Below are 25144 nucleotides of genomic sequence, written 5' to 3'. Positions count from 1 at the left end.
GCCCCAAAGGAGTGGGGTGGGCTGCTAGATAGTGTCTAATGGGTGGAGGCTACCACCCATCCCCAATTTAAGAGTGATTGGGCAGGGGGTGAATTTTGGTGAATTTATTTTTATGAGGTTTGTCTTCATAAGGTGAAGTGTGCTAAATTGATTACTTCCTCATATTATTCATAGTAAAGGAAAGTGTGAAAAAGTGAAAGTGGGGTCATGAGAGTTGTTTAATTGAAAAAAATCTCATTTGCTATGATAGAATGAGAATTCACACCTCAGAAGTTTTGGATTGGATTGCCTCAAATGAGGCAAAGCTAGAGTACAGCCCAAGGTGATTACCATATAACAATTAGGATAAAACCTTTGCCTCAAAAATCTTAACAGCAGATAGAATAATCCTCCTCTAGATGGATTAAAAACTTAAAATTGCCGCTGTGATCATCTGAGCATTTTGAATAGAGTGTCTTATCTGAGCATTCCAGCTTCCTGAAGCATGAAAGACTACTCCCAGATACTCAAAACACTTTACCTGTTCAATCTCTATCCCATTAATTACCTATCTATGCTTCATTGGCCATGTGAAGGAATTATTACTGGTCCCACCTTTGTGGTACCCCATGTGGTGGAAGTACTTATCTTACCAGCCCCATGATATCTATTCTTTACCACTGTCACCAAGTAGACTTCTCTTTTCTATGGCTTTATCTACTCAAATAACCCTTCAACCTTTGCAAAAATACAAAACAAAAAGCAAAACCAAGATCTCAGTAGAGTGGAAAGGCTTTAGATTTTGGGTGGAGACAATCAAACAAGCTTCTAATCTTTAAATGCAATAAGAAATTTTACTTTGGAAAAATATTAGTCAATTTAAAACATTAGCTTTTGCGGTGGCGGCGGGGTGTACAGTAGAACTTTTCAAAAACAAAATAGTTACCATTCAAGCATAAAAGGAAGAAATAAAAGGGTTGGATAAAACACATCCAACTAATTTTATTTATTTATTTATTTATTTTTGCATTTTTATACCGCCTTTCGTTAAAATATAGCCCCAAGGCGGTTTACAAAAGTTAAAAACATACAATAAAAACACAATAAAAACAACATAATTTAAGGAGGAGAGCTGGTCTTGTGGTAGTAAGCATAACTTGTCCCCTTAGCTAAGCAGGGTCTGCCCTGGTTGCATCTGAATGGAAGACTAGAAGTGTGAGCACTAAGATATTCCCCTTAGGGGATGGAGCCACTCTGGGAAGAGCATCTAAGTTCCAAGTTCCCTCCCTGGCATCTCCAAGATAGGGCTGAGAGAGATTCCTGCCTGCAACCTTGAAGAGGTCGCTGCCAGTCTGTGTACTGAGCTAGATAGACCAATTGTCTGATTCAGTATATGGCAGCTATATAATCAGCACAACTTAAATTCTCTCCGTATTTAAAATATAACCAATTAATCAAACCTCCCTTTCCCTCCAAAATCACCCCAGTACATTGCATTATCTTTAACTGAATTTGCTTGAGTAGAAGCCATGAGCTTTTGACTCTGCCAGCAATTTTCAACACAACATCTAGCAAGCATTTTGTATATACACATAGACCTCATTATCCGCAGATTCATTATCTGGATTCACGGTTGGGTAAAAGACACCTGACCTCAGAAAATGCAGCACACCTCCCCCCCCCCCCAAAACCCCACATCAACCTCGCGTATCCGTGGGTCAGAGGTGGCCGGAAATGACCGTGGAGGACATTTCCAGTCGCCATTTTGTTTCTCGGAGCCACAAAAATGGCTCCTGTTTTAAAAACAAAAAATGGCATTTTGGGGGCGGTTTGGGGGCATTTTAGGATGTGGGGAGAGCAGCAAAGCATTCCCCCTGTGCCCCCCCCCCCTGCAATTTAGCCGAAAATCTGCATTTTTATTTTCATTTTCCTGGCAACCAGGAACCTAACTTCCAGTTCCCCATCGACTCAATGCCTTGATATTCACGGTTTCTGTATCGGCCGAACAACTCCTGTGAAGAATAGAACCCCCCTGAATATTGAGGTCCTCCTGTATAATCTTTTTATAACAAAAAAGAGGTTTGGGCCTCATTACTTCACAGGCTGCTTTGCAGAAGCCAAAACCTAGATTTGCTATGATTAACTGGCAACTCATTTTCACAACTCTATTGGGAGAGTGCTTGCAGTGCCCTCCTCAGGCCAATAATCATTCTAGAATTGTTGCTACATCATCTGCATAGAAAAGAGTTGATATAAATTTGTGGGTAATTTTGGGGGGATAAAATGTCCAACCTTCAAGCTGTTTAACTAAGAAATATTAAATTAAATAGGGGATAAATATAAAAATTAAATAATAGGAGTAGTGTGCAGAACTATGAGCTGTGTATGAGACAATAAAATATAGCTCAAAGAGACACTCAGATGCCACTAGGTGGAATCTTTCTTTCAGTAGTTAAATAGATAAAATCAGTTAAGGTTTACATTGCATTTTGTCATTATAATTTTTGTTTGGTTTGTTTTGCAAAAAGGAGTTTTTGAAAGATCACAGGTAAGTATTCTGTTCAAAGCCCAGACCAGCATAGGGCCTCAGCCAGAAGTCTGTGCTGCACCGCTCTGTCCCCCTTACATATACCTCTTCATACTAGGTAAATGCACATTCTGTTTACTCAGGTACAGTGTTCATCATCCTAAGTAAATATTGGAACAATTATTAATTACATTATGCATAACTGTAGGGAGAGGAGACATAAATTAGATATTAACAGAAGATTTCTAGATACCTCTGTAATTAACTCATGTAAATCTCTACAAACCAGGGTGTAAATGAGATTTTCAAACAAAGGGGAAAGCAGATTTTAAAATGTGCAGAATTTAAAGACCTGTCAGGAAAATTTCAACAGAATAAAAAGAGCTGGACTGTAGTGGTACCTAAGCATCAGCAGGAGAAAGACTTAATGGTAAAGACTCATCTCTCTCATTGCATGTTGAGCTTGATGTACCAAAGCAGTATTGCACACATGTTAAGACTAATGAGATCAGAAACGACCAAAGCAGCCTAATGGAAATAATCCGCAACTTGTGTACCCAGCACCACAGGTACTTTCTCAATTTCCCCAGAATTCCCTGAAAAGCCAAAATGCAGAAAAGCAAATACTTATCTTTGCATGTCACAACTTTCCCATGATTTCCTGAAGTATGGTAAGCATTATTGAAAATAAAGTGATAATATGCTTCATTTAGTACTGCATTCCACTTGTGTGATGCAGCAGTAAAAAGAAATCCAGTATAGACTTATAGGCGTGAACATCAAACTGTAAAGTTGTGTTAAATAGGGGTTATTGTTTAGATTTTGTTCATCCCTTAGTGTGTGCTGTGAGTATGGTATAATTGTGGCATCTGAATGCACTCTGGAATCAATAATAACTAAGACAGTAGTCTCTTCTTATAATGCAACATCTCAGTAGCCAGACTGACATAACTGCCTCAACGTATTTCCTAATTTTGTCTTCATTGCACAACAATACATGCAAGGGCTTAACTATGTTGGATATACCCATTGCTAGAATGCGGAGGGAACAAATTCTTTTGACTAGTTACTTGTTTCTCTTTTCAGTTTTCTCTGTTTAGTACCAGATGAAGCCAAATCTTCCTACCATGTGGAGGGCACAGGTTATGATACCTACCTCAGAGACGCCCATCGACAAGTAAGTGACAAACAGAAAATGTTGAGGTGGCTGATGCCTGAAGAAGGGACAACATTATTTTGTATCTAGGTGTTAGTTCATTCTCTCTCTCTCTCTCTCTCTCTGCACATATATGTACATATCTGTATCTACACACACACACACACACACACACACACACACACACACACACACATATAAAACAGTTATAGCTGTTGAAGGTGACATCTGTGCCAAAACATTGAAGTGCCTCTGTTTAAGAAACATGGATTGGATTGGATTTTTCACTTTTGTAGTCAGCTGTTACTTAGAATATCTTGTTTCTTATGTTTTCTGCAATGCATCATAGATCAGTTCCTCATGTTTTTGACTTTTGTAAACATTCATTGAAATCTACATAGGCAGTTGAGTATATTTGCTATATTTCATTCAGTGTTCTCAATGTGTGTTTTCTCCATACATTACTATGAACTATACTTCACAGATCCTTGCTGAAGAATTCACAGATCCACAGATAGTCAAGGTTCCAGTACCTTAACAACAGTGAGCCAAAATTGTGCTCCACACACAAGGGGTTGTATTTTAATGTTTCACTCTTTCATTTCCTATGGAGGAAGCAGGATTTCTCCAAAGCAAGAACTCCTTGTTCTAAAGGAAGGAGTCTTCCTCTGGGGGCGAGGAGTTGGATATCCAATTATATATTTGGAGTTTTTGAATATTGGCAACCATACGTACAATACTTTATAAAATGTATAGGTCGACCTTGTTATCTGCAGGGGTTCTGTTCCCTGCAACAACCACATATAACAGAACCGTGGATAGTGAGACCTGAAGTCAATGGTAATTGGGAAGGTTAGGTTCTTGGAGGGCAAAAAATGCTTTTAAAAGCAGAAATAAGACAAAGGAAATGACATATCATATTCTCCAGCTGTCCAGCAGTGCCCCCCAAATCCCCCAATTTCTCCAAGTTTCCATGAAGAATCATGGGAATTATTATTTTTTACAAAAGAGCCACAAAATGGCTCCTTGCAACAAAATGGTGGCTAGAAATGAACTCAGGGGTCATTTCTGGCTTCTTAGGAACTGCGGATATGTGGATTTTAACCCTTTGTAAACCATGTTGTAGCAGATTACAAGCCTTTGTCTCAGAGCAAGCCCATGTGAGGGGAAGAAAAAATGCTGAATCATTTCCTCTGTGCTTTCCGAGCAAAGGCTTCTCCCCAAACTTCCCTGTAATCTTGGTAGGATCTAGGCTGCCACCACCACTCAATTTTTGACGGAGTTTAAACCCACCTTGGGCTTGGTTGGAAATCCCAGGGAAAACTCTTCTTCTTTTGCTATTGTAAAAGTATACAAAAACCTTCCATGTGCAAGCTTACGTGTGGTGAGAAAACTGGTAGTTGCTGAACGTATGAGGCATGTTGCACCAGATAAACCCCCTTCCCGCCTCCCCCTTTCCTGAGTTAAAAATCCACTCAGGGTGGCAGGCAAAATTCAAGGAACAAAAGGGGGGGCATTATTCAAATTCTGCAGACTGCTTCAGTATGAGGCTCTCAGCTTTTAGTTGCAGGTAAAGGAAATACTCAGTAGGTTACAAGAATATTTCAAAAAGCACCCCAGATGACAGGGTTCACTTCCGGTTAACTCTTTAGGGGAGAGGAGGGGCTGGTCTGTGTCTGATCACTACACGCGCATACCGAGATTGGGTCTCCATTCCCCAACTGTGGATACGCAAAACCATGGATGTCAGAACCATGAGTGACAAGGTCCATCTATATAGATATTCGTGGGGAGCATATAGTCTCTCTTGCCTTCAAACATTCTGTTAAGTCTAGTTCAGAGGAAATAACATTCTTCCAAGTAAAAATGTTGAGTTACTTGTGCTATTTACAGAGTATTAAATATAAATGTGCACTGTATGCAATCTCTTAATTTCCCTTAATATTTGTCTGCGATGGCAAGTTCCTTGACAGGAGCACGTCACTGCAGAAAAGCTGCACAAGAGTCATGACTTGAAAAATAAAGCTCTGTGCACGTAATATGCACCCTCAGGCATGCAGTTTTGAAGTAGATGGTAGAAAAAGGAACTTTAGTGTTCTCATTTGAAACCCCAAACACATTTCTCTTTCAGAAACTTTAAATTTCCTTGTTTTGAGGGCAAACTGCCCTTGACTGCAGCCTCATAAATAACTTGTGGATAATTGCCAAAGGGCTCTGAGTAAATGTATGAGCAACACAGATGTGTGGAATAATAATTTTTTTTAAGTGTTGCACTCTTGGAAACAAAGACAAGTTAGTATCCCAGTCAAGCGCAAAAGCTATCCTTTCTGCTCTCTCTTCTGCCTCTTTTACTTGCCTAAAATTGAAGAGAATTATAGGAGAAATAAGGGGAGATGGAAGAGGCACGTAAGATTCTCACAGTACTCTGCACTTGAATATAGGAACACAGGACTGTTCTTAAAGACTCATTCATGTGGTGCCAAACTGTTTGAACACCAGGCTTCCATGTGATTATAACCCAGTTGCTGCTTGGTTTTATTGTGTGTGCTTCTACCTCTCCTTGTGAAACCTTTGTGAAGTTTTGCCTGTGTCAAATAGACAACTATGAAACTTTTGAATTTTGCAGTCCTTGGGAGACTTCTGTGTGAAAAAGTAGCTTGCCTTTCTGTTCAGTTGGGACAAGTGTAAATGTACTGTATTCCAAATATTATTGGGGGTGGGGTACAGAGAATAGTTGCATTATTTCAGCTTAATCATCTACCCCTCAGGATTGCTAGGATAAAATGAGGTTGACAGGACATCATGTATGTTGCTCTGAGTTTCTTGGAGAGGGAGCAGAATAAACCTGGATGTCCTCCAACATGTTCCCATTTTGAATAAGGGAGATCTTTAGAGCTGCATTTCCTGTCTGTGCTGATCACCAAAGTTACACAATTGCATACTGCTCCAAGAGCCAATTCACACATAATATTTTTGTCAGGGACTATTTTCATTGGAAAATGTTTTCGAAGGTGAAGCTGCTCAGGGTAGATCCTCAGCAGCATCAGAGTGGATCCTGCAAACCTCCAATTTGTGTTATTGAGAATGATTGATTTCAACAAATGTGAAATGCAAATTAATCCTCTAAAGCAAGTAACTTTTGATGTTTTTAGAATATTGTAACAGTCCATTACAGGGCCTTTTGTTTATTCATAAATGAGTAATTGATCAGATTTTCTGCCTCCTTTAGTTCCGAGACTACTGCGCGATATGCTTACGATGGGAATGGCCAGGTTCTCCTAAACCTTTGGAAAAGTGCAATTTAGAAGCTTCATTCTTTGAAGGACATTTCCTGAAAGTTCTCTTTGATAGAATGGGCAGAATTCTTGATCAGGTAGGTCTGCAGTTCTTGATATTTTCTTTTCTGACATGGGTGATTTTTTTTCTATATCATTCCTTCTGGTAGTAAAATTAGTGGCCTTACTGTTATAGCAATGACATGAAGCCACTTAGAGAGGATGGGGCAGATTTTGTGTGCCCGGGGATGCTCTAGGTATGTGTAAAAATAAGTACTTTTTATGTTCTTGGGTTATAAGAGTTCCTTTATTCTTGTTCTGATACATTATGGTTAGAAAAATAAATACTCGTTTAAAGCCCCTTGTTGTTACATTTCCTTGTTGGCGATTTGAAATTGTCCACTGACAAGATACTTTATGATGTCGAAAAAGAGGTGAGACTGAAGAGCACAAATAGCACACAAAGTTTCTCGGATGCGTGTTGAAGATCTGATACATATATTACATTTGGTTGTCTTTTCAGAAGCAGCAATGGGCAGTGACTTTCAGGCAGACGTACCACAGCAAAATACCACAATCTTTTCACACATCTGTGTTCATGTTTTGTGTATGGTTTTTTCCTGTGTACAAGTAATCGTGTCAGACCCATATCCTTTCAGTGTGGGCCCACTCAGTCATGATTAAAGTGAGAGTGGGGAGTACACTGTAAAGTGCAAGAGTGTAATGGAGGTAAAGGGTGTGAAACAACCATCTCTGCATTCTCCTTCTTGAAGGATGGACCCACACCCTCCTGCCCAACCACCTTGTCTGCACTTCAGATTACACACCCCACCTGCTACTTTACACATGTTTGAACGTGTAGCCTGACCTTTAGACTTTTGTCTGATGATTTTCACATTATAAAACTGCACCTGAAGCCAGTTTCTATCTGCTTCCCTCTGTGTGTTTCTAAATAATTGGCAAGAAAATGAAACTGAATTAGGCTCTGTTAATAAATGCACTTTCTACACATGCCTCATTTCAAGTGAATATTGGATTTGAAACTTAAATTTGACTCTCAGTAGCTTTAGGGAAACTAATCTCATGCATATGAAAATTTGATCCAATTGATGAGGCCCAAATTATGAAAAAGAAAAGACAATTCCTCACTTGAAGGTTGTCAGGGGAACAAATATCTAGTAGTGTAGCAAAAAAAAATACTATGGGTTATTATGGCACAGTGTCAATTTGATATAGTACCTGTCAGAATGACAAAATTTCTGGATCAGTCAAGCATGCTGCTGTTCTCTCTCTTGTGTCAAGGGCAACACCTGATTCTCAGAGATTTAAAACATGCAGTAGTTGGGGAAATGACTAAAATCCTCTCCTATTGTTTAAAAACACTTTTTAATTCTGAGCCAGGGTGTTTTTCCCCCCCTTAAGGGCAAATTACTCTAAAATGCTAATATAAATCAGAAATCGTAAACTGTTGGTCCTGTCAATTGAGATTAAAACAGCAAGGTTGATATAATAGCCTGGTTCAGATGTCACACTGAGCCAGGATTAAATCCTGGTTTCACTTAATGTGCCCAAGCCTCAGGTGCATGAGAGGAGGAAGGATTCTAATTCAGATCATGGCTTAGAACTAATCAAGATCCATCGTGACATCCAAGCTGGGTGAAATTCTGGCTAGAATAAGCCAGCATTGCCCAGTTTGGTTATCACAATGGATCCTAGTTTATTCAAAGCCAGGGTTGGATGCAGAATCCTTCCCCTGCTCTTATGGTTATCACAATGGATCCTAGTTTATTCAAAGCCAGGGTTGGATGCAGAATCCTTCCCCTGCTCTTATGAAGGGGATGGGGGATCATGCTTTCCTGTGTCTTGGGGATATTGCATGAAACAAGGATTCATTCCTGGCTCCATATGTCGTTTGGACAAGGCTGTTGATTGTCAGTTAACTCTGTTATGCCAATCTTTTATACTATTCTTTTATACTATTATACAATCTTTTATACTATTCTTCTGGTACAGAAATGTTAATTCATCTTGTTCTGCTTCTATGCCCTTAAAAGAAAGAAGCTCTGGAATTTTGCACCCAAATTCTACAATTATAAATAAATAATTATTTTTTATAATTGTAAAAATCATAAATTCTACAAACACAATATATCCCATCATGTCTAAGATTGCAGACAGCCATTAGCAGGCATTACAAATAAACAAAACATTGGTGTAAAAGGAGATAGACTCATTAAACTTCATCAATCCTTCTTGATTTCTCCTTCCCCTGAAAATCCTTCCATTTGTGGAAGGCTAGAAATTGCTCCATTTCATTCTAAATGTTTTTGCTGTTCCTAGTTAACAGAATAATAATAATAATAATAATAATTAATACCACTACCAAAGATTTGATGTAACAGTTCACATTGCAGTGCCTTGGGCTGCCACTGGATGGCTTGAACATCTGCAGATCTCTTCTTGCTTTGCTGCATGAGAAGAAAAAGTATATACTAAATGCATCCAGGATCAAAGCTAGGTGTGATGTGGTGGACAACAGAAAGACTATATTTAGCTTGAGATGGAATGAGAATTGAATTAGGACTGTGACAGGGAAGGGATTATTTAACCCTTTCTTGCCTGCTTTCCTGATTTAAATTCTCTCCCCCAAGCTATTTGCCTTTGAAGGAAAAACATACAAGTTCCATATTGTTACCTCTATATATATCTTATGGAGAAAATAACACGTTCAGGGAACTGTAACAACCTTTTCTTCCATGCAAGTTGCCCCCCCCCAAAAAACAACAACAACAACCACACAAACACCCTATCAGTGCTGCAGTCCTGATCACCCAATATATACACAGCCAATTTTACCTTTTTAAAATTAGTGGAGATCCTGTTTGCAGATCTCTTGCATGATGTATAGTTTGACACTTAGAGTACAGATTTCTTGATTGTGCTTTTGTTTTTTCCCCTTTCTGCATTCATGTTCTCGCGCTCATATGGCTGCCACATCAGCACTGGCTTGAAATGAAGTCTCTAATATTATTACATTGTTGTAAAGTTATTAGGGTTGCAGCATTTAATCAGTTAGTTAATCACAAATCTTTTGATCAATAATAAAGATACCACTGAATTAGGCAACAGATTTTAAAGAGTGTTAATTATTTGTAATACAGTACAGGTATTATGGATACTACAGGTGACCTTAAAATTAAAATTTAAAAAAAAGGTTGCAGAGCAGCTTTTAAAATGAGGCCTGGGGGATTGCCATCAGGTATTGGGTGGTATCTGGTTCAGCCAACAAAGTCTCCTAAGGTGTGAGGGTGCACACGTTTCGGATAAACCAGAAGGGGACAGAGTAGAGCCAGAGGTTGCGCAGAACGAAACACATATCATCTGGCCAAAAAGGTCAAATGATAAGAGAGATAGCACACACCACCACCAGGTGAGGGACTCTGCATGTAGGTGTCTATATACCAGTGTCAGAAGTCTCCAAGTGAAGGTGGATGAGCTGGAGTGCTTGGTTACTAATGAAAACATAAATATAGTGCATGTAACAGAAACTTGACAGAATGTTGAAAACCAATGGGACACTGTTATTCCTCTACAGAAAGGACAGGGAGGGGAGGATTTGTGGCGGCAGGGGTGGGGGGGATAGCACTGTATATTAAAGAAGGGATAGATTCAAACAAGCTTGAAAGCCCAGGTGGACCAGAGTTCTCCACAGAAGGGTGACAATACGAGGACTGAAAGGAAATGTGTTATGAGGGATGTGCTGTTAAAATACTAAGAGTGACCTGGAGTTGGAGAAGCAAATAAGAGAGGCATCAAAGGGAGACAGAGCAGTAATAATGGGTGACTTCAACTACCCACACATAGAATGGGTAAATTCACATTCGAGAGGCCAGATTTCTAGACATGCTAAACAACTGTGTCTTAGAACAGTTATTCACGGAACCAACCACATAGATGGCGACCTTAGACTTAATCCGGAGTGGTACCCAGGACCTGGTGTGCGCAGACATTGGGGAGCAGTGACCATAGTGTGATCCAGTTTAGCATATATGCAAGTGGAGAATTGTCAAGGAAGTCCAAAACAGATGCATAGACTTCAGAAGAGGAAACATCTAAAAATGAGGGGACTAGTAAAAAGGAAGCTGAAAGGGAAAGTCAAGAGGGTCAAATCACTCTATACATATAGCTAGAAGTGTCAAGGGGAATAACAAAAACTTCTTTACATATATCAGATGTAGAAAACCTGCCAGGAAGACAGTTGGCTGCTTAGATGATGAGGGTGTGAATGGGATTATTAAGGAGGATAAGGAGACTGCAGAGAAGCTGAATGAGCTGTTTGTACCTGCCCACGGTGGATACTGACCATATACCCTCTCTGGAATTGAGCTTCTCAGGTTTAGAGGCTGAAGAACTGGGCCAGTTTGAGGTGACAAGGGAAGATGTTCTAAACTGTCTTGAAAAACTAAAAATTAACAAATCGCCAGGGACGGATGGCATCCACCCAAGAGTTCTGCAGGAACACAAAAATTGCTGAGCTCCTGAGGGGGGTGGGATGTAACTTGTCTTTACAATCAGGCTCTGTACTGGAAAGCAACCAATGTAACTCTTGATTTTCAAAAAGGGATCCAGGGAGGATACAGGAAATTACAGGCCGGTCAGCTTAACATGGATGCCGGGTAAACTGATGGAAAGTGTACTTGAGGATAAAAACATATAGAAGAAAAGGCCTTGCTGAAGGATAACCAGCATGGCTTGTGCAAGGGCAATTCTTGCCTCACCAACCTTTTGGAGTTCTTTGAGAGTGTCAACAGGCATGTGGATAAAGGTGATCCAGTTGACATAGTATACTTGGACTTCCAAAAAGCTTTTGACAAAGTTCCCCACCAAAGGCTCTTGAGTAAACTTAGCAGTCATGGGATAAGGGACAGGTTTATGTGTGGATTGGTAGCTGGTTGAAGGACAGAAAACAGAGTGTAGGAATAAATAAACAGTTTTCACAGTGGAGGGAAGTGAAAAGTGGGGTCTCCCAGGGATCGGTACTAAGGCAAATGCTCTTTAACTTGTTCATAAAGGATGTAGAAATTGGGGTAAGCAGCGAAGTGGCCAAATTTGCAGATGATGCTCAACTATTTAGGGTTGTGAAATCCACAAAAGGTTGTGAGGAGCTCCAAAATGATCTCTCCAAACTGGGGGACTAGTCAACAAAATGGCGAATGGGGTTCAATGTAAGCAAGTATAAAGTGATGCATATTGGGGTTAAAAACCCCAACATCATATATACGCAGATGGGGTCTGAGCTGTTGGTGACTGACCAGAAGAGAGATTTTGGGGTCATGGTGGACAGGTGCGGCTGTAAAAAAGGCCAATTCCATGCTAGGGATCAATAGGAAGGGGATTTAAAATAAAAATGTTAATATTATCATGCCCTTGTACAAATTTATGGTGCAGCCACATCTGGAGTACTTCATACACTTTTGGTCACTATATCTTAAGGTGGATATTGTAGAACTTGAAAGGGTGCAGAAGAGGGTAACCAAGATAATCAATGGCCTGGAGCACCCTTATGAGGCAAGGCTTCAGCATTTGGGGCTCTTTACTTTGGACAGGAGGTGACTAAGGGGAGACATGATTGAGGTATATAAAATTATTCATGGAGTGGATAGAGACGTTTTTGTCTTCTCTCACAATACTAGAATCAGAGGTCATCCCATGAAACTTAAGGTCAGGAAATTTAGGACCGACAAGAGGAAGGTACCTTTTCACACAGAGCATAATTAATCTATGGAATTCTTTGACATGGGATGTGGTGATGACCACCAGCTTGGACAGCTTTAAAATGGGTCTAGACAAATTCATGGAGGACAGGTCTATCAATGGCTACTAGTCTGGTGGCTGTGGGCTACCTCCAGCTTCAGAGGCACCATGCCTCTCAATACTGATTTCAGGGGAGCAAAGCAGGAGACAGGGCATGCCCTCACCTCTTGTCTGTGGGCTCCCCAGAGACATGTGGTGGGCCACTGTGTGAAACAGGATGCTGGACTAGATGGGCCTTGGGCCTGATACATCAGGGTTGTTCTTATGTTCTTAGGTGACAAGCATGTCTTAGAGAAGTAATCCTCTTCTAACGCTAGAGAAAATTCCTCTTGTGGTTCAGCAGGCAGTATCTGTCATCTCAAACAAAGGAATAATCCTTTTCCTTAAGAATGATTATTCATGCACCTGCATGTATGATTGATGGATCAATTAAAACATGTACCATTTAACCGAAGTAAACCTATTTAGGGGAATTATAGTTCCTGAGTGCTATTGTTCATTCCCCTTTTCCAGTCTGAGGAGGAGAGAAATTCCCACAGTCCAAGGTTCCTTCACATAGACTAAATCACATAGAAATCACAGCAACTTCATGTGTGGGGTTGATTATGTAGTCCTTTTCCACCAGATGGATGCTTTCTCTTTTAGCAGGGTGGGGGAAAACCCACACACTGTTCTTTGTGGTATATTTATTTATTTAACAATACTTGTATACCATTTTTCAGACAATGGCTGTTAATGGAATGGGAGTAGGAGACAATGAGGTATAAAAGTCCTCTCCCCAGACCTTCTGCTGATGTTGATGCCTCACCAGACCCACGTGACCTCTACCCATAGGAATAGGCTTCCAAGCTGTTCTGCAGCAGCCAGATGCCTTCAGTCTCTATCGGGGTGGGCTTCATTATCACTGCTGTGGCTCCTGGCTCTACTCCCTTGAAAGTCAGTGGCAACAAAGGGGAGAACTGGGAGCTGATTTCTTCAGCCTGTTTGTCCATCCATGATGTTCTTGTTGCCCTGACGACAACAAATATTTATACACCACTTTTCAACAAAAGTTCCCAAAGTAGTTTACATAGAGAAATAAAAATAAATAAAGATGGAGTCTTGTCCCCAAAGGGCCCACAATCTAAAAAGAAACATAAGATAGACACCAGCAACAGCCACTGGAAGGATGCTCTGCTGTGGCTGGATAGGGCCGTTGCTCTCCCCACTACTCAGTAAAGAGAATTACCACTTTAAAAAGGTGCCTCTTTGCACATTTCGCAGAGGAGTTAGCCTTGAGCAGACAGCATCAGTGTTAATTATATCAGTAGTGTCCACACCACATGCAACCGATGCATGGGACAGCACCAGGGGGAAATGGCTCTGTGTATGTGCATAGGGGGCAGCTTAATGTTCTCTCCTATGTTGGACCTAGTTTGCACATTGGAGTACTGGTCTCTGTTATGAAGTATACTATGTACCAGATTTTGGCTGTTAGATATAACTTTCCCATAACTTTTCTAACCATCAGAATGTCTTCAACTATGTGTACCTCATTACAGATTTCTAGCTGATTGGGATGTACCCTAACAGTGTCAGTACCCCCATCAGTTGAGTTAGTGAGTCAATGAATCCCTTACATACATACCTTGTGCATTTATTTACTTAGATTTTATTCCTGCTGTTCTTTCAGGGAGTCAGGGCTACATGCCTGGCTCTTCTTCCCGCTCCCACGATTTCTCCCCTTTGTCAAGCCTGAGGGATAGCTATTACCCAGTGAGCTTCATGGCAGAATGTAGTGTTACTCACCCTAAGTTCCTAAAGGTAAAGTATGCCATTGAGTCGGTGTCGACTCCTGGCAACCACAGAGCCCTGTGGTTGTCTTTACTAGAATACAGCAGGGGTTGTCGCTACAATTCTAAAAACAGATACACACCAGATTATTATATTTTACTTAGTTCAGTTTACAGATTGCCCTATGCTAGGAACCCTAGATTCCTAGCACAGGGCAATCGGTAAACTGAAATAAGTAAAATATAATAATCTGGTGTGTATCTGTTTTTAGAATTGCAGGTCATAACCCAGCATTCACTTGCTGTGTGCAGGCTTTTCTTCCCTGTACTTCCAGGTTTATTAGTCTTTGTTCTCGTGTTCCTTGCTGCTGTGATCTTTGTAATTGCAACTTCAAAATGTAGCATTGTTCCCAAAGGTTTCTGCTTGGCTATTGGGCAGCTCACAGACAACCTCCTCCTATCTGCTTATCCCAGTGTCTGATATCCATGACTTTTTGCCAGTTGCTTTGTGTCAGTCCACTGTACTGTTGATTCAGGTCAGTAGACTGTGAATAATCAATCCTCAACGACCCCGTCTGGGGGATTCTTGCATCTTGCATGTGCCTTTGTGGCTGCATTGCTGGCAGCAGACCTCTCTTGCTGTTCCCATGCATTGATCTAGCAAAGGCTGTTGTGGGCTTTCTGCCAGTAGTCAAGAAAAGGCTGTTGAAAAGCTTGAGAAAACACCTGAAGTAACTAGAAGAAATTAAGGGGGTGGGGGGTAAATTCAAGGGCAGTGTACGAAAGCACTTATATTTGGAAAATGGCTTCAGTTTCATTGCCAAGAATCAATGGCAGCTTCCCTCCTCCTTTGGATTAGGGTTGTAGTGCTAAACCGGCGATCATTGGGGAAGTACAGAAGGAAAAAGGCATATCTCTCTATGTGCTGATCGCAGGCTGTCATTTCGGTTGAAGGGGTCACCCTGGCCATTATGGCAATCTCAGTATTGTTTGCAGGTGTCAGGTGTGCTGAATCAGCATGCTTGGCATGCAAATAGCCCTCATCTAGGAACAGCCTAAACAGGAACCACAGCTGTTCCTTTGCACACTTGCTTTCCCATTTATGCTTGCAATTTGAGAGATTTTTCATATTGATTGTTTTGGGTAAATAATTATCCTAAACACATGGAACTGAAAACAGAGCAATTGACTTTACTTTGGTATTATAATAGGCTGTCAGATTTGTAGAGAATACTTGGGTTGTAGTGAGTGTGCCAGGCTTGTTTAAAACAATGTGCCTATGCAGCTAATGACCACCACATACTGAAAACGTTGCAGACAGAAAATCCCAGCACTGTTAATGTTCCATTGAAAACTAGATGTATTGTAATGAATGTGACCACTTGGGGAGGGCCAAAAGCTGTTCCATTCCTAATTTTATTATCTATTCCCCCCCCACAGCCATATGATGTCAATTTACAAGTCACATCCGTGTTGTCCAAACTTTCTTTGTTTCCTCATCCACACATCCATGAATACCTTTTGGATCCCTACGTCAATCTGGCTTCTGGCTGCCGCTCTCTTTTTTCAGTAATTGTCAGGGTGAGTAAAGACAGAGCATGCAGATTGAACAATATTTCAACATTAGATAGCTTTCTAAAATACATAATTGCACTCACTGTTACTGTTTAACAAATAATAAATGTCAGATAACTTGCCTTACCTTGTAGACTGCCTGTTTGTTTTTGTTTTAAAGCAGCTTCCCGTCCACTGGTTAGGCACTGACCTAATCTGCTCCAGAACTCAATTAGCAATGAGACAGATGTTGCATTTGGTCAATGTTCTGAAGCATTAGGAGGGTGGAGGAAGAGCTGTGTCCTTGCAGAGAGGCTGTTGCGGAGCTCAGCCAAAGGCTTGTCCTGCAGTCAGGATGTGGAGAGGGGTGTGTGATTTTCATTGCTCTCCGCTCCTTCCTGAAGTACCCTTTGTGTGTCAGAAATATGTCCCTGAGGACTGTGTGACCTTCAAGGTCATATTTCTGGAAACCAAAAGTATTTCTGTAGGGAGGGGAGAGCAGCAAAAATCACCTGCCTCCACATATGCTCTGCTGAAGAACAAGCCTGAGCTCTGGATCAGCCTCTCAGACATTACAATGTTTACACTTCATTTTACATAGAGAATATTCACACAGGAAATATATGTCAGTGATTAAGTCAGTCACATTAAGTCAGTGATGTTCACTATTTTTCAAGAGGGGGCCACTTTGGCCATAATAATAATAATCATCATCATCATCATCATCATCTTCAGTGTGAGAGCCATATCTCATTTCCATGCAATGCTGTGCTTTACCTAGTGCTGGCATGTAGGGAACTTGAAAAGTAACAGAGCCCCATCATCTCCTAGCCACCTCTTGGACAGTGCATAAAGGGTGCTGAGAATTTGAATTCTTCCCAGTGCTTTATTCATAGAGCTCTATGCAGAAAAGCTCTGTGAAGGAGTACACTTCCCAGCATCTCATGTGCACCTTTCCAAGATGACGTTGGGGAGTGAAAGGGCTCAATTTTTCTTTTAAAGCACTGCTTGTTGGAAATGGTTGCTTCCGCACTGTGCTAGTGGACTGCACTGACTATTCTGCTTCACAGTTCATCAGGGAGCTGCACTACAACCGTCACTGACTCCCAGGTCTTGCAATGAAGAACTCTGCATTAAGTGGTCTTCAAGGCTTCTGGCCATACTTCAGACATCCAAACTTTGAATTAGCAGGACTATAAGCTGTTCCTTTCCTCCAGTGGCTTTTGTTCATTTCACTTATTGCTGTTTGGTCTTATGTGCAGGTTGTTGGGGATCTCATGGTGAGGATCCAGCGCATACCTGATTTCACGTCTAAACTTCTCCTGGTCAGGAAGCGTCTCCTTGGCTTAGAGCCAGAAGGGCCCATGTAAGTGTATTAATTACCAGGCCATTGCAGGTAGTTTCCAACAGCATTGTGTGTGAATGTTAACTCTTTCTCTTCTTTCTGCAGTGTTGACCACATGACATTGCTAGAAGGTGTGATTGTATTAGAAGAGTTTTGTAAAGAACTGGCTGCAATTGCGTTTGTGAAATACCATGCATCATCCACGCCATAAGCAGCTACCTTGAGTGTCCAAACTGCAAGATCATCTTGTGTTTCAATCTGAAAAGACTAATAACTCTCCCCAGGCAAGAAAGGAAAAAGCAAAGCATTGGCATCCATTCAAATGGTAGTGCTGTTTTTTTAATTCATTGGCACTGACTCTCTGGATATAAGAAAATGGGTGTTTTGCCTACAACACAATCAAAAGGACATTGACAGAACAAACCAAGCTCAAAGAGCTATGCACATCAAGACTTTAAGGGGTTTTCTTGTTTTAGTCACCTTCTAGGAGGCAGGAGTTTTTATATCCTTTAGGGTTCATATGTTTGTTTGTTTTAATAGTTTTTGTCTCATAGCTGAGTTATTTTATCCCTTTAATGGAAACCAATAAGCAATTAAAGCATTTTAAAGTATTTAAAATAACATATAAAAATAAGAGGCTGCAGATGCACAAGCAGCTTCAAATGAAAATGAGATCATTTTTCTTTGTGTCTTTCATATTGTTTGAGCCCTTTATTCACTGTTTATTACAAATGTATCTGTTACACTAGTGTAACAGGTGATCACACGTATACTCAAGTGTTGGTTTCCCTTGAGTCCTTTGTTCTCCTTTGTTATACTTCATAACTTTATTTGCCTTCTCTTTCATATTGGAGCCCTAGCTTGCTTGATCCAAATGTCTATTTACAGGAATGGTAATAATACAGGATACTTAATAGGACAGGTTTTCCTTAGATATGTCTGTGATTAATTGGCTGAGGAGTATCTTGTGCCTTGATGATTGGCAGTATCAGTGTTTTGTGATTTTAAAATACTTTATTGCTTATCTAATTGAATGGCTGTAGCATCCAGGCCAAGGGATGGCTGATATTGCTTCTCGCTGATGCTACTTTTTAATAATGTATATAGTGTCAAATTCTTTGTAGGCTGTTGCATGCCTTGTGTTGCAAAATTTGTGATCTTATTGTTTGCAACAGGAATGCATTGTAAACAAAGGATCCCGTTATTCCGTTATAATCTGTTATCAGTTAGATTGGCCAATCTAGGACAGACACTGGAGCCAGCTGTCCCTCCCTTTCTTGCATTTTATTCACCAGTGCCAGTCTCTTCTTAGGCAAAACTCCAAGCCACTATACTGTCTGCCATGAGTTGGAAAGAGATACTATAAGAAACATGTGGTGGTGGTAACCATGTGTGGAGAGGCTAGCTTGGCTATATTACTCATTTAAAAAGCTAGAAGAGCACAGGTGATTGGCTGATCAGATTTGGCTTGTGGGCTGGCAGGGTGATTGTAGGTTGCTGACTATTGGAGTTGAGTTGAAAATACACTGGCTCAAAGTGATGAGGGAGATTAGCTACACGTGTTTAATGCTAACCTGTGGATTAATCGTGGCATAGCGCTGTGTCTGAATCCAGCCAAAGAGTTGTCTTTTATTACAGGAGAAGCTCAGCCAAATAACAGCCTGACTGAGCAAATTCATGTGTACCCTCTGATCATCAAGGTACTTGCCTTCTTTGCAGAAATTGGTAGCACAGTGAAGATGGTTTTTTAATGTCCTTGTGCATCAAATTTCTGAACTGGCTCACAAATGCAACTGGAGAAAGTAAATATAAGGAAAGGGTTCACTTATTTTCTGAGCATAAGATGGACATTAGGAAGTAAATAAACAACATAGCATATGGAAACAGGCCACCTGAAAAAGTTTTTACCTTTTTAACATGGCAGGTAAAATGAATAAAAATAAATAAGGTAGGATATAGATTATGTTGTTAAATAGGAATGATAGTGATTAATGCAATGTGTGTTAATCTGGGCCTCTTCAGTACAACAGCACTCGAGCAAATATCTGAAAATTGATCATGTGCCTAAATCTCAAGTTAAGTTCCTAAGACTCGGGCATATGCCACAGAGAAGATGCTTGAGCTCCATATGCTTTGCTGATGCTCTGTCTTGTGCTGAAATCTACAACCAACATTCTCTAGAGAAAACCCGTGGGAAGTTCACTGAAGTCAGTGAGATGTCTGCAGCAGTGCCCCAAAGTAAGTGGGAGGCAGCCTTAATTTTTAAAGTTTTCCTGGAGGTGGTAGTACTGTTTTCATTCTTTTCTAAAATATTTTTAAAGCAGTCCTATGCCCTGTTTCAGATGTACATTTGGAAGAATATAATTACTCAAAAGTATATGGAGTAAAATTTATTTCTCAAACTTGTGTACTGTTAAACCTTTCTAATTCTCTACAATTCTAAAGCTATTCAGACTACATTGCACTTCATTTTCAAATTTGGTTTTTGTGTAAAGACTATATCTGTTCAAGCAGAATTGTACAACATGCAAGTTCACTTTACTTTTAAAAATGTCAAGATCCAAGTTTGATTGCATAGGCCAGGCATATTGAAGATAAGAACATATATTGAACACATGAATATTTAGTTGGCCAGTAAGCCCCAGTGATGTCATTTCAACAACTAACATTGTCCCATGCCCTTTTAAGAGTTAAGATGTGGACTTGTCATGATACATATCACAAAACTAGGAAAAGCTTTAACCCTTTCTCTCTTCATGGGAGTTGCTTTTATGGACCCATGCATTATAGCAGCTACTTCTTATTTTTGTAAAAATGATTTCCTTCCCAAACCAAGTTGTTTAATTTTTATATCTTTTCCCCCCATGCACTTTTATTTTAAAGGCTGGTATAGTCCTTGTTTAAATTGTTTAAATCTATGCATGTCATAACCCTCCCTGTTCCAACTAGAGAGAGAGAGAGAGAGAGTGAGTGTGTGTGTGTGTGTGTGTAAGTGCGCGCATGTGTGTAGATGCATGTGTCGTTATTTATTATCCACCAGAGAACGTATAATCTGCTTTCCAGAAGTACTGAGCAACCACCAGTTGTAAAGATGTTAGTGGTAGCTATTGGGTTCTCAGTATCATTAAAATACAACAAACAGTGTTTATGTATGTGGATGGATGGGGAAAGCTGGAATCGCTTGAGTTCCATGATGCAGATCCAATTTTAATTTTTACATAAATAAAATGTATGTAAATAAAGGCACCTTTTTCACTTTTTTGCTATCTATTGTATGTATTTAATTTAGCTTATTCTGTAATAAGCAACATGCTGCATCTAGAAAAACAGCCATTTCTCCTTAGTCTGTTTTTATTATGGTTGTAGATGTCTGCCTACTACTCTGATCTTTTCTATGCATTCTCATATAATGTGTTCATCGGTGCAATATGGGAGCTGTGATACTAGCCACAGCTTCAGCCTGGTTGTACATCATCTGTTTACGTGTGTATATTTGTATACTAATGGACTGAAATGCAGCATTTGCTTGCAGTGTTGCCAGTGCAAAGACTGTAACGCTAAGTTCTACAGGGCACAGTAATCATAGTATTTCTTTATAAAAGCATGACAGCTGCTCACTATGAGCTCCTGAATGCAGCAGAGCCTTCAGTGTGAAATAACATCCTCATTTAACTTGGTATGAGATACAGTGGTCCCTCTACTTACGAAATTAATCCGTTCCGAATGCACATTTGTAAGTCGAAAAATTCGTAAGTCGAAAAGCGGTTTCCCATAGGAATGCATTGGGAACGGATTAATGCGTTCCGGAGCCTAGAAAAAAGACCCAGACCCCCAGTAAGGCTTGCAAACTGCACAGGAACATTTCTTTTCAAGAATAAACAGGCAGTAAACAGGCAGGCAAGTCAAGGAAACCGCATGTAAAATTTGTAAGTCGAGGAAACCCCATCTAAAAATTTGTAAGTCGAGGAAACCCCATCTAAAAATTTGTAAGTCGAAAAAACCGCATCTAAAACCGGATCTAAAACTGCCGTTTGTAACTCGAAAAATACTTATGTCGAGTAGTTTGTAAGTCGAGGGACCACTGTACAGCAAAGTACAATGCTAAAGTTATACATTCATTGTTGTCCTCAGTTGTGTGATAAATTAAGATCTGCATCTAAGATCTAATTAAGATCTGTATCTAAGAAATTAAGATGCATCTCTTCTCACACATACACACACAGTACAATCATGATTTATAATTCCTGTGCCCTGTTATCTAGTGCTACAAGGTCTCTCTCTTTATACACGCACACACACACACACTTTTCTTTTTTCCCTCCTGTCTTGTTTACATTAAACAGAAGATGTTCAGTAAACCTTCCCTGTTGAACTTTGTGTAGTTCACTTGATGACAACATTTGCCAAGGTATAATAGACCCATGGGGAATGGTTGGAATGGCCATGTTACAGTATACACAGCGTTAACTTGTGTCAGCAACTTTAATTCAGACACGTTTTGTGGTTAAAAAGCATGCATGAAGGATTAAAAGGGATACAGTATTCTTAAAAATAAATTAATATAATTTAAACCAAGTGACTGATTGCTTATCTTTGCAGACGTTTGTGCATTTTAAAACTTTTATGTGAAGGAGGAGGAAAGAACTAGAAGACAACTGAATGCTGAAATTGCATCTCTTCACCCCATTGACAACTAGACTCTCATGGGTAGCATTACATTTGATCCTTCCCTTGGCATTGATGCCAGGCTCCAGTGGTCCTGTTTCATATGTTTCTTGCAGGGCATAGCGCGTGAGTCAGTGGACTGGAGTCAAGTGTAAGGCTTGGACATGAGAAATTCAGATTCAGTCTAGGGTGAGAGTGGGTGTTGTCAGATGGCTAAACATGTTGGGAGAACAAATACATGTTAAATGATCTTGAGAATGCTCCTCAGTTCCTATTATCGCTTCTCTGCTACCCCTCCCATTTTCTCCATGCCTATGCCAAAAGGCATGTAGGGAGTTTGGTGGTCACTGTTTTCTCCCCCAATAATGTCTTCTTATGTTATACAGCTGTTCCGAATGCTATAAAACTGCAGTGCCTAAGACTGGCTTTATAGAAAGCCTTTTTTGTAATGTGTGGCAAAAGGTTTTGTTGTAGTTTATGAATCTGATATTTGAACCAACAAGGTCCATCACAAAACCTCTCAGGCTTAACATGTACCTCATTATAGCTTTGTCATTAAACTGCATTCCAAAGAGCTGCATTATTCACTGGTGTATAGAAATTAGCCAGCATGTAGTGTTTTACAATAATAGCTAACGAGCTGGTCTTGTTCTGAGAGGAGAGCTGGTCTTGTAGCAAGCATGACTTGTCCCCATAGCTAAGCAGGGTCTGCCATGGTTGCATATGAATGGGAGACTTGATGTGTGAGCACTGCAAGATATTCCCCTCAGGGGATGAAGCCGCTCTGGGAAGAGCAGAAGGTTTCAAGTTCCCTCCCTGGCTTCTCCAAGATAGGGCTGAGAGAGATTCCTGCCTGCAACCTAGATAGACCAATGGTCTGGCTCAGTATATGGCAGTTTCCTATGTTCCTAAGTATACCTCTTCTACCCAATCACCTCATTTAAAAGATTTCATTGGAACTAGTATTTACATACTCAGATATTTCACTTGTGAAGCAGAACAGTTTGAAGGATTCAGGACTTAAATCAGGGTCAGCTGAACTTGGAGGAAATGTTTCCATTGACTTCTTTAATGGGCCTCCAAAGCATTCGACAGTGTAGCTTGAGAGCCAGAGTGTTGGCTAGCACCAGCAAGATCCAAGTTTAAAATCCTCTTGTAGCCATGAAGCTCTCTAGATTTCCCTGGGCTAGTCACTACCTCTCAGCCTGATGTACTGCACTGGGTTGTTGTGAGGATAAAAAGTGTGTGTGTGTGTGTGTGTGTGTGTAGATTTAGGTATGCCACCCTGTTTTTGTAGAAAGGGTGGGAAATAAATAATACAATAAGAATAAAGCATCTTATACACAATAGTATTCCATTTAGACTGATGATTTTACACACTGAAAGCATGCCTGTTGGGACATCCTGACCCCCTCCTGGCACATCCCTTTATTGTGTGAGGGGCCCTGTTTGCCTTATACACGGCCCTTATACACACACTGCAAATAGTGGTTTAAAACAGTACTTGGAGTGCATGTAGAGGTGTCATTTGGATGAACAGCTCCTCCATGCAACCAAGAGGTGTGCTGCGAGAGTGCTGGGACATTTGTGTCCTTGGCGCATCCCTTTGCTGATTACATGGGTGGGAATAGTATCATCCAAACCAGTCCCATGTGTCTTTTGTAAATTGTATGGCTCAGTCATACCACCAAGGCCCAGAAATTGTTGTCACCTGTCATGGAATGGAACAGTTTTACAAAAGTTCTCCTAGAGTCCTCAGAGCCAGAGATTCCAAGCTGCCACTAATAGTGGCAGTACTAGTAGTAGTAACAACACATTTTGAACATTATGCCATGTTAGAAGCAGTGCAGTTTTGCCTGGTCAAAACTTTGGAAAACACTCTTTGGACAAAAGAAATGGCAGCAGCTTAAACTGAGTCCTGGTTTACACATGCTGCAAAATGGGGTGGTAGACTGGACTTGGGAGAAATCTCTCCCTTGAGACTGCAGGGGGTAGATCACATTTGTGAATACTTCCCATCTTAAAACAAAATACTGCTGCTGGCAACTAGGCATTAGCACAGCAAGGAGCAGAGACCTCACTTTAAGCTGCCAAAAAAGTTCCCTGGAGTGTGTCTGTTTATATACATGGAGTTTACGGGGAGGAGCTTAAAAAAAAAAAGTGACAGCTGCTGCTACTTATTCGTGGAAACCTTCAGTGCCGGATTAACCTAGTAGCAAAAGTAGCATATGCTACGGGCCCCGCATTTTCGAGGGCCCCGCACTAAATGTTTGCAAGCTGTCTGGTGAAATCGGCATCTCACCGTATTCTCACAATCTGGCAATGCTGTTGTTTACATGTTGTGGGGAGCTGCATGCTGCATGGTACGTGTTGTTGCATGTGTGCAGGTATGTGTTGGTTGGCTCCTTGCTGTGTCATGTGCAGGTGTGGTGTCCTTTGTACTATCTCCCACGCTCCCAAGCCGTTGTAGCGTGCGCTGTTACACCACTGGAGGGTGTGCCACCGTGGAGAGCCTGCGACAAGGGATGTGCGACTCCAGGGCTAGACGCAGTCAGATTTCAGTGACTGTCAATTAATTACTGTCACTTTGTGACTTGCGAGTGTGATTGTGTGCCATGTATAAATGCCCACTTTGAGGGAGGGAGGGGGAAGAGAAAATATACGTGCAAACTCATCATGGTGTTCTTCCTCGAGCATGACTGAAGTCGTACGTAATCATTACGGACGTCATTAATAACATGATACGAATAAATAATTTCATTCAAATTGAATTACTTTACTATGCAAGAAAATAATGTATGTTTTAATATTTATGAGCATTTTTTAAAAATTTAGGCCCCTTTATAACATATGCTACAGGCCCCACACTAGCCTAATCCGGCCCTGCCTTCAATGCAGCATATCTTCCCTGCTTCTCTCCCTTTCAGCTGCCAGGAATATTAGCTACAAAGAGAGAGAAGCAGCAGAAGCTCAAGTATGTTGCTAAGGTCGGCTGCAGATTTCCCATCTTGCATTATCCAATTATACTCACACATTCGCAAAAGAGGAGCAAAACCA

At 40.6% G+C, this 25144-nt stretch overlaps 1 protein-coding gene across 5 annotated transcripts in view; it reads left to right on the top strand.

Moving 5' to 3' along the window:
* FHIP2A (FHF complex subunit HOOK interacting protein 2A) overlaps positions 1-21997 on the top strand; it is a 69961-nt gene extending 47964 nt beyond the window's left edge. For 2 of the 5 annotated variants that reach the window (XM_053306926.1, XM_053306927.1), the window contains 6 exons: positions 3593-3683; positions 6892-7035; positions 7461-7544; positions 15964-16104; positions 17340-17443; positions 17528-21997. In XM_053306926.1, coding sequence (XP_053162901.1) covers positions 3593-3683; positions 6892-7035; positions 7461-7544; positions 15964-16104; positions 17340-17443; positions 17528-17633 — 670 coding nt within the window. In that variant the 3' untranslated portion in view covers positions 17634-21997. Of the gene's footprint in view, positions 1-3592; positions 3684-6891; positions 7036-7460; positions 7545-14423; positions 14555-15963; positions 16105-17339; positions 17444-17527 lie in introns of those variants that run through there. The other 3 variants (XM_053306928.1, XM_053306929.1, XR_008319027.1) reach the window with 2 other exon arrangements.
* Positions 21998-25144: the final 3147 nt, after the last annotated feature.

Source organism: Hemicordylus capensis, chromosome 3 (genome assembly GCF_027244095.1).
Source record: "Hemicordylus capensis ecotype Gifberg chromosome 3, rHemCap1.1.pri, whole genome shotgun sequence".
NCBI classification, from domain to species: domain Eukaryota; kingdom Metazoa; phylum Chordata; class Lepidosauria; order Squamata; family Cordylidae; genus Hemicordylus; species Hemicordylus capensis.
Note: the sequence above shows the minus strand (reverse complement) of the source record. Positions and strands in the feature narration are given on the sequence as shown.